The sequence below is a fragment of the Morone saxatilis genome, unplaced genomic scaffold, assembly GCF_004916995.1.
Source record: "Morone saxatilis isolate NCDOM2014 unplaced genomic scaffold, NCSU_SB_2.0 Contig1, whole genome shotgun sequence".
Lineage (NCBI taxonomy): Eukaryota > Metazoa > Chordata > Actinopteri > Moronidae > Morone > Morone saxatilis.
Genome location: NW_023339651.1, coordinates 20835869 through 20848791, shown reverse-complemented (window position 1 = coordinate 20848791; position 12923 = coordinate 20835869). Strand labels below are relative to the sequence as shown.

Sequence of the window (12923 nt, the reverse complement as noted above, 5' to 3'; positions counted from 1 at the left end):
CTACGGGGACACGGGTTGCCAATAACCCCCTTGAGCCGATCCTTCCAATCATAGCCTAACTGTATCCGTTAGAATGAAACCTATTAAAACAGTGAGAGGCAACACCCTCTTACTTCTTTATCATGCCCAACTGCATATTACCATTGAGTGCATACATGGAAAGGTTAAGACTAAAAGGAGAGGCGGCAGAGGAGACCCCCAGGGAGAGTAGCATACGCAACAAAATGGAGACAAACAACCCTACCACTTGGGCTATCAGAAAATCGACCATCTCGATTCCACCAACCAGATAATTTCAGATATAAAGTCTGGCAGCTAAACATGTTGATATGAGGAGTTTGCTGAAGGGTATGGAAGTTGGGGAATTAGGGCTATAATAATTACGGTTCCTTGTATGGATTTGTAGAACACACAAATGAAAAGATACATAAGACTTAGGCTAAAAAGCGAACCCCAAATATATGTAAGCAAGCCAGTGAGCGCAAGTAGATGTTTTTGAGCCAAAAATTGAATGCTTGAGGGGAATGAGCTGAGGGCTGTTCAGCATGGCTGTCTAATAGAATTTTCCAACAGGAAGCTTAGGAGGAATCAGCTGAGCCATCAGCTGATGTGTGTTTACAACTAGCTGTGATCAGCTGATGTAGCTGGAATTGAGAGTCGAGTCTGACTTTGTGGCCTGCCTGAACTAACTCTATGCTTAATTTTTAAGACTGAACCCAACAATGTCTTAGCCCACCTCTCAATACTTTCTGATTTCCAAACCCTGTCTGTATCCCCAGTACAAAACAGCTGCTTATTGTAGCTTTTAGCAAACTTCACTCAAACAGGAGGAAATTGTGCTTTTGTTGGGGGCTCTTTTTAGCTGTGGATTAACCCACATGTTGTACTCTAAGTCAATAGAGTTTGGAGCAGCAGGAAGGTGTGTGTGGGATTGAGTCATAATAAACTACTACTTCTACTAGTGTGTGTTCATGGTAATGAAGGAACATGTCATTGGTGTGTTTTTAATAGTTTTTGGACAGCCATAGAGCTCCATGGCACAGAGGAAGAAGATATACATATTCATATATATACATTTGTTGTGTTCCCATGTCCATTGCCTCCACAGCCAGAAAAAGAGGTGGACTTAGCAGATCCAGATGACCTGCAGTCTTTCAGAGATAAGAGGGAATACTTCCAGAAGATTGGTGAGTGGAGTTAACAAGCACCCAATACTTTTGGCTTTTTTTTTTTGCAAGAGAGGCTGGTGAAAAAAATATATGAATGTCTTTATGTCTTCAAATCAATGTTGTAATGTTATACGTAGCACTACAAATTATCATATTAACAGTATCATTCTATATTACATATATACTCAGTAATGTTCTTATACAATTTATTTTAAAGGGTTACTTTGGTCTTTTTTTAAATGGGGTGGTATCGGGTACACAGTTAGTGTATGGAAAGAGATCAGTACGCACAGTTTGAAGAAGTAGGGAATACACTGACTATGGATAAGTACCACATACAACCCCACTTAAAAAAAAAAAACTAACCCTTTAAGTCATGGATTTCTTTATTCCTCACTATCTTTCTCCACTACTGTCCTCCAGGGACTCCAGGCCAATCCAAATCCCAAAAGCCTAAGCCAGCCACCCCCGGCGCACCCAGACAACAGAAACCCTCCTCGCCATTACCTCCTCCATCACCCCCCCCTACCGCACCTAAGCCTGAGGGTAAGAAAATAAAACAATTTCAAGGGACTAGATAATATTGTGTGGAATCTGGAGATACTGGGATATAGATTTAGTTTCTTATTTTACCACAGTGAAGCGTCTTCACAGTCCTCCTGCCAGAGAAGCAGACCCCCCAAAAGAAGCACCTACCCCAGCTCCCCTCACTAAGCCTCAGCCCGAACCTACCTCCAGCATCCGGGAAATCATCAAACTGTACAACAGCCGACCCCAACCAGAACCCAAACCCTTTGAGCCTGTCAGGTCTGTACACACTCATATACATAATCTGATCTGATTTCCTGCTGGATCCTGCTTGGACCTTGCACACCTTTTCCCCTTCACAAGAAGTTTAATTTAGATTCTACATCACTCTGTAGTTTAAGAAACATCGGAGGTGCATAATGTCTCTGTGGCGTTGCTGTGCAGCCAGTATCAGGTGAAATTATTTGATTTGACATGTTTTGAATCTTTTAACTATAGTTTCTGTAGCTGTGTAACATCTTCAATATTAGAAAGCTATAAATTCAGTTTCCGAACACACCTTGCAGAGATTGAAAATACTACAAACTACTCAACTGACAAACAACAAACCTCCTCAGACATCAGATGTCAATCAATACAACATTTGCCTTCAAGGAAAAGAGGTCGGAAATCAAGGAATGGATTTACCCTGTTAAAACAGTGTCAGAAATCCCAGCATGCAAAGCTAAAGGAGAATATTTAATGGGCACTACAGTCGATCAGACTACATTGACAAAACCACCATCAGTGCTTCATAGAAGCTACATGCGCTTTATAGTTTTGTGTTTCTTGATATTCAAGGGTTTTTTTTTTAGTTAAAGCATGACAAATTTTAGTAATTTTACAGTTACTGCATGGTCTCTGGATTTCCTCCACTTTATAATGAAGAATTGCTTGGACACACACTGAACACAACTCTGTTTTAAACATGTTTTATCATAGTTACCCCATGACCTTGGGGTAATATATACATTGCTTATACAGATTACAATTTTCCTGACAGCTCATGATCAGCAGATTTAGTTTATCTTTTGCACTCTGCTGTCATTGGTGGTTTGTTTCCTTTTGCATCAGAATCTGCTTAGAACTGGATCAAGTTGGAGCACCATGAGGTTCCTAGGGGTCTCCAGCAAAATGAGGAGTAAATTGATCGCACAATGGCCTCATTAACTTAAAATAATAACTTTTGTGTTCTCTTTACAGACCTCCTGTACGGCATTTTGTAAAGAAGAGTGACCCCAAAGAGGAAGCTCTGGCCAAACTCAAAAACAAAGCACCAGTGCCACAAGAGAAGGTTGGGATTATCTGCAACTAGAAATAAAAATCAAATTAATCTAAATTTCTCTAGAAAAGATAGAGCTTTTGTTAAGTTTCATTATTATATACATCATGCTACATCCTGATAATCTTCCACTTCTTCCTGCTTGCAGAAACAGTGGACGCCTCCTCCACCGCTAGTCAAGCCTAAGAGGGAGCCCCCTCGTCCAAGGACCCCCTCCCCGCAGCGCTCTCCTCCCTCCACCAGGGGCCGCGTCATCTCCAGCAACATGAAGCAGAAACAGCGCTCCCTGGGGGATCTGTTTGGCTCGCAGCGCTCCCAGCACCCTCCGCCCACTCCCCCCGACTCCCCCCCACCTCCTCCGCACCCGGCACCCATCCTTCGGGACATCCCCGACCCGCCACTAATGGCTGCCCCATCTCTCAGTGGGTGTCATTACATTAATGTGGATTAAAAGGCCTCTCATATGTGACAAATGCAGTGTTATCCAATGACAGGAAGTTCATGTCAGTCATTGACCGTTGTTTGCTGTTTATTAACTGTAGATGATGGGATGCTAGATGAAGACAGCATTCGCTCCCAGTTCCACCGCTTTTCTGCTGGCGTTTACTTCTCTTACTCCAACATGCCGGGAAAACTGTACCTACGAAAAGAAGTAAGAGAGACACACACACACACACACAGAGGACATTTATGGTGATTCACTTAAAGCTCCACTAATCAATGTTTTTATATTAACAACGATTCCAATGCGGGGCGTCTAGACAGCTCACCTGATAGAGCTGGTGCCCCATGTACCGAGGCTGAGTCCTTGCTGCAGCGGCCCAGGTTTCAAATCTATCTGACCTGTTGCCCTTTGCTGTGTGTCATTCCCCTCTCTCTTCCCCCCTTTCCTGTCACTCTTCAGCTGTCACTATCAAGGCAATAAAAGCCCCCAAAAATATAGAACTATGAACATAAAATAACTCCAATGAATGTGTATTGTGAACAGGGGTGTGTCCAGAATTTTTTGACTGGGGTGGGGCACTGACTTATGCAGGGGTGGCATAAAGTATGGCTCTCAGCTTTCCAGTCATTCCCAATTTATGCAATTCCAATACTGTTTATGGACCCCAGTATGCAGAAAGTGAAAATAATTAATATATACCACATGCAAAAAAACGCAAAGGGGAGACTTATGGGTACCCATACAACCTATTTTAATATCCTAAGGTCAGAGGTCAAGGGATCCCTTTTAAAATGGCCACGCCGAAATTTAGCCTGACTTTGGTGCATTATTTGCCCCCCTTTCTTACATGCACATGGTTGGTACCAATGGATGTGGTATGTCATCAAATTTTATATGATACCAGTATCTTCACTCTAGCATTAAAACAGAGCCCACTACAGCCTCTGAAAATAGTGCTGAGTGGAAGAAGTAAGGATAGGGTGGGGTGGCATGGGGGGTGGCCAATCAGATTGGTCCCTCTGGGTGCTCTCCTGTGTGTCACTCATAGTGATGAACCCATAAGAATTATCACCAGCTTTACAGTTCTCCTCAGCAGTGTTTTGGTGTCTTTCAGCTCATTGTTTTGGTTTCACAGTGCACAACGTAACTGTTTTGGTTCAGTCTCACAGCTCTTATGAAACTGCAGCAGCAGCAGGCATTTGTTTGCCGTGATAAACTCACTGTACATTACCTGATCAGCACCAAACAGACCAGCTGGCGAAGATAGTGGAGCATTTAGCAGCTTATGAGCCAGGCATTTTTCTCAGGAGAGCTAATAGGAAAGTGAATATTAGACTTACATTCACCAGTTAGCCAGAACACCACCAAATAAAAGCCAATTGTTCGCTATAACAACAATTTCTGCTGCACCCAATGGCTAAACAATCAATGAATGCAGGTTTCCTGTTTTTGTGAGATTAAACATGAACCTTAAATGTGCCCTGTGGAGTTTTCTTGTAAACAAACAAAAGCTGCCTGTAGATCAACAGAATAAGATTGACAAGACATTGACAAGAGTGCGATGTCCGAGTGCACAGAAAAACAAAACAGGGACCCACTCAAAACCAGTACATTTGACTCTTCAATAACGCCTTTCATAGGGAATTTAAACTGGAAATCTTTTTGATTAAAGCCCCTTCAAAAACCTAAAGTATAATGTATTTGTGTGCAGGTGTTCTATCCCAGAGAGATGTTCAACCGGCCCTACATCCTCAATTTGCTCTGTGAACAGGTTGGTGTATTATATATATCATATATACTATATACTGCAGTTTACTGAGTGATCCTGTTATATTTAGCTACAATGCCCAACCATTTATTGCTCATTATCTCCATTGCACTTCAGAGGCAGGACACATCATACTTATTGTCATTGTGTGATGTTTTTCAGATTATGAGGGACACCTATTCTGACAGCTGTATGAGGATCAGCAGAGAGGAGAGGAGGAAGATGAAGGACCTGCTGGGTAAGATTTTTGATGGATGATCATAAAGTTGGATGCTACAGTGGTTGCAGTGTTGGCGCAAATGTTGTGGTTTTAAGGAATACACACTGAATGTACAGTGTATTATTTCTAACTTGTTTCTGCATTAGTTTTGATCCCATTCTGTATCATCTGCCCTCTGTAGCAAATTTCAATGTGGGAACGAGTATAAGCACCATCCAGAATGACAACATGAAGAAGAGGATTGTCATCGCTGCTCGAGACAACTGGGAAAACTACTTTACCCGCCTGTTCCCTGTGAAGGTGAGCAAGGCAAAAAGTTACGGCAAACTTGGGGATCACTTAAGTGTAAAGAATCTTAGTGTCCATTGTTTTATTACATTACAAGGAAAGGCACCTTTATCATTACAGTACATTTCAAACACAAAGGCAATTAAAAGTGCTTTATGTAGGCAAAGAAAGGCATTAGAACATTTAACCTAAGGCCTGAGGCCTTCAGTATCTTCAGCTGGAAACTCATAATTCTAACCTCACAATACATATGTTTAAATGATGGAAACTAATTTCTAACAGTGTGAAACTTCAACCATGTGGTGCTGCAGAATTATTCAGAGACGAGATCAAACTTTCTTAGACAGTATTCAATACAGGCTGGGATTTCATGGCTTTCCAGATGTCATTAGTTGATGCCAAACCACTTACCACTTGTGAATGTTAACAAGTGTCCCCTCTATGTATGTGTTTGTTGCAGTCGGACAGTGGGGACACACAGGTTTTGGGTGTGTCTCATCGGAGCATTCGTCTCCTGAAGGTGGTCAGAGCATCAGGCATCAACCCCAAACACCTCCGTCTGCTCAGGAGCTACAGGTGAACATGCAGCCTATGCACATGCATAGCAGAAACTACACATTATGACACATGCATAATTACATAATTCACATTCACAAATAAGTAAGTAATTAAGTATGTGAGTAAACTTAATTTATAGTTACAAGATAATAACAATAAGAACGCTTTCTCCAGCCACAACTGCAAGCTCTCTTTTATTTTTGGTTTTGGGATTGCTAGAAGGCTTATTGTCAAAAGTAATTTTCTGATAATAAATGTACATCACCTAAAAAAATGGAGCCTACATTACACTTGAAGAAAAACAAGGTCTTAACAACTTGAAGAACCTTAACTTTAACTTTAAAATTCTGGGCCGTAAAACCACAATATTGCACTGAAAGATGCAAAAACTTCTGTAGAGCTGAGATGCAGAAGCTTTAAGCACACCCCTCAAATTTTATGTTATCATTGTAGAATATGTTGCAATGTGGTCACAAGCAGTGTCTTCTACTTATTCTCCAAGTTCTGCTTGATAAGTCACGTTCAGCTCATGTTTCTAGCACAGAATGTTAACTCAGGTCTGCATGAATGTAGCTTTGCAGAGCTGCTGTCAGTTGACCTCCAGGGTGCAGACAGAGTGGAACTAGAGCTCAAGAGTGAGAACTTGGTCCTGCAGTCATCCAGAGCTCCTCAGATCACTGCCATGATCCAGTTATTCCTCCAGGAACTCATCAGGGTACCTCTTCTTTCTTTAATGATCACCATTTCACCATCTTTCCTTTTGATGCTCTGTAGCATCTTTTGGTCATGTTGATCCGATTCTTGTGTTAGAGCCCCATCACTTTTTGTCCATGTATCACCTTCACGGACGTCCTTCTCCCTGCTCTCTAGGACTCCGGCCATGTGGTTGCCCTAAAGAGTTTTGTGACAGATGACAAAAGTCTGCTCAGCTTCAGCAAGGGTGACGTCATCAAACTGCTGCCAATGGAAGGGCTCCAGATAGGTGAGGTCATTATTCGGATCACAGACATAAGTTTGCAATAGTTTTTAGGGTTAGATATGCCTTCTCCTTCACATCAAATTACATTTTCATGTGTTCCACCAGGCTGGCGTTTTGGCACCCTGGGAGGGCGCTCTGGTCTTTTCCCAGAGGACCTCACCCAGCCTTCCGCGGCCCCGGACTACCATGCACTCCACCTTGATCGAAGAGATGACAGGAGGAAAAGCATGAGGACTGCTAGACCTGCTGGTCCAGCCAAGGGCCCATCTTCAGTTCCTGTCATTGGAAATGTGGGCAGCGCACAGAACTCAATCCGGAGCTCAGTCCATGAATTTGAGATGCACTCAGCCATGGCTGAGTTTGCCACCAAATACTTTAGGTATTAAGAAAAAGAAGAATGATAACTATTGTTGTTGATTATGTTCAAGTGTTTTGGGTTCACATAACCTTGTTATGGCTAATTTTGTGCTACCATTATTTGTTTGTTAAAGAGTGGGGACTACAGGTCTGCCAGCCAGTGGAAGGAATTTTTCAGAGACTGTTCAACACACAGAGGTGAGACACAACAATAGCGTCATCACATCCCATGGTTTGTGGTTTGTTCATAGTGCAGTTATTGGCAGAGGTGTGGACTGGAGTCACACTCGAGTCACAAATTCAATGACTTTAGAAACTCAAAAAACACTAGAATTGCTGGTCAACTCACAACTACCAGCCTTTCTGGAGGAAAATATTTTCTTTCAATGAGCAGAGCCTGCTGGACCTGCTCGTAGTACAATAACTGCTCTCACTGCTGCTGTGGATGACAATGGTGTGACAAAAAGCCACATTGTACAGCACTCTTTGTGGATCTGTCCAATCAATATTAGCCTCCCCTTTACTATAAACATAAATACATTTTCCAATTGAACATTGAAATGTCACGTTTTTATACTGATGATATCATCTTGTATGCAATCAATGGAAAGGAATACAATACAGGAAATTCAAACATAATTCCTCTCAATCATTACTCAGGATCTACTGTGTGTGGCAGTGTCTGTATCTGCAGAGACCCCAGCCTATATTTTCAAATTTTTATGTGTGCTGGACGATTCTGGGAGTCAACCTTTGGTCTCTGGCTATGTCTGTCCTCTGCTCCGTCTGTCTGTGTTCTGGATGCACAATGAGCAGCAGGTCTGTGTGTCAGTGTCAGTTTGACTGTGGGAAGATAAAGCTACACTCCAGCTGCATTTACACACAATCCACAAATATGGCATTCCTGCAGGGTTGTGTGGAGGCATGGCTATGTGTGTTTGTGCTTTAGAATGTAACCTCTGTAAAACTTCTGCTAACGTCACGTCTATGTACAATAGCTCAACCAAAGGTGCTCTCTCTGGCTCTCTCTGGGGAGTGATGTGATTTAGATATGTAATTTGTTCTCAGGTCTATCTTGTAAAAGAGATCTTGATGATAAATAAAATGTAACTAATTAACTGCATTGTGTTTCTTTTTATCAAGGTCCTCATACAGGAGTCCCTCATTCTCTACAATGATCCTGAACTCAATGATCTGTCTGTCCAGTGCTTCACAAGTGAGTGCATCCACTCTAACCGTACTAACACACACTGAGACCACTGTTGGTCTGTTCCCCTGTCATCCTCCCATGTATCTGTCCCTCCAGACCTGATGCAGTTCATGGGTGACATGCCAGTGAAGAAGAATAGCAGTCACTTGGACTGCCTGAACAACATCTTACTGGTAAGTGCTTTTTCCAACAGTGTATCTATTGGACTGCATCCATATGGGGTTTGTGTCTGTGTATCTCTGTATCTCTGAATTTGATGGAATTTAAAATGTTTCTTTGTTCTGTTCAGTTAGGGAAAGAAAAGGAGCTGCTGAGAGATGAAATCTACTGCCAGGTCATCAAGCAAACCACCAACAACCCAACCAAGTGAGTGTGTGTCATGTATTACAGGTTTTTGGTTATATTTTCAATACATAATATTACTGAGTAATAACAGGAAATAAATACAATTAAACATTAAATTAACCAAGTATCAGTCTTAAAAGGATGTTAAGACTATTTAAGTCTTATTTTGCCAGCGTAAATTTTAGCGTTTTAATGACAATTTTTATTATAACCTCAATGGTACCCAACACAGAAACATAGGAGCATGCTGGTTAACTTTGATTTATTGAACGTTAATGTTATGGTTATTAGTAAACATAGTAAAAAAAAAAAAAGACATTTAGTCCATCATTGTTACATTGCTGTGCTTTATTGATAATTGGTGCAGTGCTTGTCAGAAGTGTCTGACGCCGTTGTTATGAAGAGGACTCAAGACAGAGCTGTGAAATAAGAATGTTATATCCAGATTTTTTTTGTCACTGCAAAGAGTTACAAAGCACTGAAATACAGTTGGGTGTTTCTAATAATGTGATTTCATTACATTTATGAAGAATTTTATGGATCCAAACACCAGTTTTGTTCATGTCTCATAACTGTAGTCTAAATGTGGAGATACTTAAAATGAGATATTTTCATTTCAATAGAACATCATTTTAAAATAAATTGTTCTAAACTTATTACTTACTTATCGACCAAGGCACTGGCTCAGGTCTGGAGTTGGCTGTCAACTGCTCCTATACTTAGGATGGCTCAAATTCAGAGCAATAATTTCCCTACGGGGACTAATAAACTTAATCTACCCTCAAGATCAAGGAAAACAAGGTCAAGATCAACATCTTTTATTCTAAATTATTGTGAATTTATTGTGTGTCCTTACCTTACCTTAGTAATTGTGTATTTTGAACTACATTTTAAAAATAAATTAATATTATGGTGGAATTCATATCAGATGCTAAGAGTCAAAGCTAATGTAGCAGAATTTGCTAGCGGTCATTTATCTGTAATATTAGCAAAAATGTAATTTCCCCAATATCTCTTTAACGCAGCAATTTTAGTTATATAGAGCTTGTGTTGCAGTTAAGTGTTAATAACTATTTGCAATTTTGTAGCTGTTTATATGTATTACTGACTTAGGGGTAAAATTAAAATTCATAGAGGTTGATTAAATTTAAATGGTAGAGGTTGATTGTTTTAGTTTAGGAGAGTCACAATCAAATGATTGTAGTTGCAGAAACACCCCGTTGCAGAATTGATCTAAATGATCCAAAATGTCAGAACATGGTGAAAACTGTTGATCAGTGTCCCAAAGCCCAAGCTGACGTCCTCAAATGTTTTGTTTTGTCCACAACCCAAAGATATCCACTTTACTGTCATAGAGTACTAAAAAAAGCAGAAATTTCTCAACTTTGAGATTTTATTATTATTATTATTATTATTATTATTATTATTATTATTTATTTCTGATATTTATTATCAGAATTGTTGGTTATTAATTTATTATTTGACAACTAATCATAATGGTTTACTCGTTGCAGCTTTACTAAACTTCCGACAATTTCTCACAACAGTTATGTATTGATTGTTGTGTTTTGTCTCGACAGATCCACATGCACACTCGGCTGGCGCCTGCTCACCCTGGTGACCGGGTTCTTCCCCTGCTCTGCTACTCTGCAGCGTTACGTCACACATCACCTTCAAGAAATCTCTCAGGACCTTGATCACCCATACCAAGGTACATATATACACACCATCGACATATATAAAAATGGACGACATAACAGCTCTCCAAAAGTGAAGCCAAAACATCTCTATCGCCCTCTGAGGGCAGTATAGGTCATAAACCTCCATGTTAGCAGATGGGACATCGGCCAAACTAAAAAATAGCTTCTTATCACGCTGATGTATGTTCAAGTGTTAATATTTCTGATCAGTTTGATTTTAATTAGTTATTTGAAGCTACAAGAAGGGGGTTTCATGTCATGATTGACAGATGAGCACTGCTCGCGATTTAGTCAGCCGTGGACAGGACTTTGATACCAAGGCACCAACCCCAATCACTACTGTGCAGACTCTGGCTCCAAATAAAGCCACATTGCAAGATGGTAGCGGCCGTATCTGGGATATTTTGGCTTAATTTTTGTACCGTAAGAGGCAGTGGAAATATGACGTCCATCTTTTATATGTTGACACATTGATTGATGATATCAGTGTCAAATAACATACACAGTGCCACAAAAATCTGGATTTTTACAAGTCATTGTAATGTGAAAAAAAGTCAGCCATATAATGGTTTATAAACTTAATAAAATAAACATATGTCCTCAGAGCTGGCCAGTGTGTGTCAGGATAACCTTCAGCGTTGTCTTGGTTTTGGCGGTCGCCGCAACCTCCCATCCCATGTGGAGATGGAGGCCATTCTGGCAAGTTAACTTACACCTCAAACAAATAAAAGCATGTCTTTTTAATGATGTATTACCACCATTATGTGCATTTATAGCTGAACTAGTCTTGAATGTGTCTTGGCTTTCTGCAGGCTGGCAAAACGTCTCTACGAATTCCTATCCAGCTGCCAGGAGGAGTAGATTTCCCCATCAAGATTCGGACCTTCAGTGTGAGATTTATTTATACCTTCTTATCTATGAAAAAAAAACAACACTCTTTTTTTATTTTCAATATCTCTGGTTATATTTTGTTTGTATCTTCCTCTAGATGGCAGTAGATGTGGTAGCAGAGCTGTGTAAAGAAATGGGCATCTCAAATTCCACAGAAATCAAAGAGTTTTCCCTCATCGCCAACCGACATATAAGTAAATCCCACTGGTACTGTTTCTAGTTGATGTAAAAAGCAGTCATTGCATTAATTAACTAATTGCAAATGCATTAATTCATAGATGTGTGGCAGTCTTTGGAATTTAAAACAGCTTTATTAAGCTAAGAATCCCTTATCCTGGGTTAAAGGTCCAGTGTGTAACATTTAGGAGGATCTATTGACAGAATTGAAATCTAATATTCAAAGGTATGTTTTTATTTCGTGCACTGGTTCTCAACTATGGTACGAGCTGCCTCTAGTGGTAAAAAATTATATTAATTAATTTAAAAAGATACAATACTATCAAAATACAACAAAATTTTGAAAGGAAATACTTACACTATAGGATTGCTGAAATGTAATTTGAAATAAGTTTAGTATTTTCCTGTATATTGTGTCATGCACCTTCTCCTTACTCCTCTGCTCTTCCCCCGTCAGAAGGGATAGTGCGTCCCATCCATGCTGAGGAGTATCTTTTCGACTTCCTGCTGGATGACGACTCCATCACCCTGTCTCTGAGAAGAGTGATGTGGAGAAACCCTCTGTCCTTCAACAACGACCTTTATCTGGAGTTCCACTACCAGCAGGTGGCAGAATCAGTCAGGAGCAGTAGTAGTAGTACATTTCTACACACTTCCAATCCAGTTTCCATCTCACTGTTATATTGTCTGTGTGTGTGTGTGTGTGTGTGTTTGTGTAGCTCTTAGGTGACTACTTGAGTGGCCGGCTGACGCTTGCTCTCGCTGCAGATGGTTCTCCACCAGTCCAGCAGATAGCAGAGCTGTCTTCCCTGCAGCATCTGATTCACGGACTGACACACATGCCCTTACTGTGAGCCCCACACACTGAGAGCCACACACACTAATACAATACTAATCAATAAAAGAAAAGGAATCAAACACAAACATATCACTGTTATGCCAATGATACACAGATCTACTTTTCTGC

The 12923-nt window shown here is 40.6% G+C and overlaps 1 protein-coding gene across 1 annotated transcript in view; it reads left to right on the top strand.

The window, feature by feature from the left end:
• Positions 1–12923, top strand: part of myo15b (myosin XVB) — a gene marked incomplete in the record, with an annotated part of 32677 nt that overhangs the window by 10334 nt on the left and 9420 nt on the right. The window contains 23 exon segments of the mRNA XM_035658940.1: positions 1109–1187; positions 1593–1715; positions 1808–1976; positions 2940–3030; positions 3167–3440; positions 3561–3670; positions 5175–5234; positions 5394–5469; positions 5633–5751; positions 6200–6315; positions 6871–7012; positions 7168–7279; positions 7382–7655; positions 7768–7831; positions 8777–8849; positions 8940–9016; positions 9133–9209; positions 10769–10899; positions 11493–11587; positions 11701–11778; positions 11877–11973; positions 12414–12562; positions 12676–12806. Of these exon segments, the coding sequence (XP_035514833.1) occupies positions 1109–1187; positions 1593–1715; positions 1808–1976; positions 2940–3030; positions 3167–3440; positions 3561–3670; positions 5175–5234; positions 5394–5469; positions 5633–5751; positions 6200–6315; positions 6871–7012; positions 7168–7279; positions 7382–7655; positions 7768–7831; positions 8777–8849; positions 8940–9016; positions 9133–9209; positions 10769–10899; positions 11493–11587; positions 11701–11778; positions 11877–11973; positions 12414–12562; positions 12676–12806 (2717 nt within the window).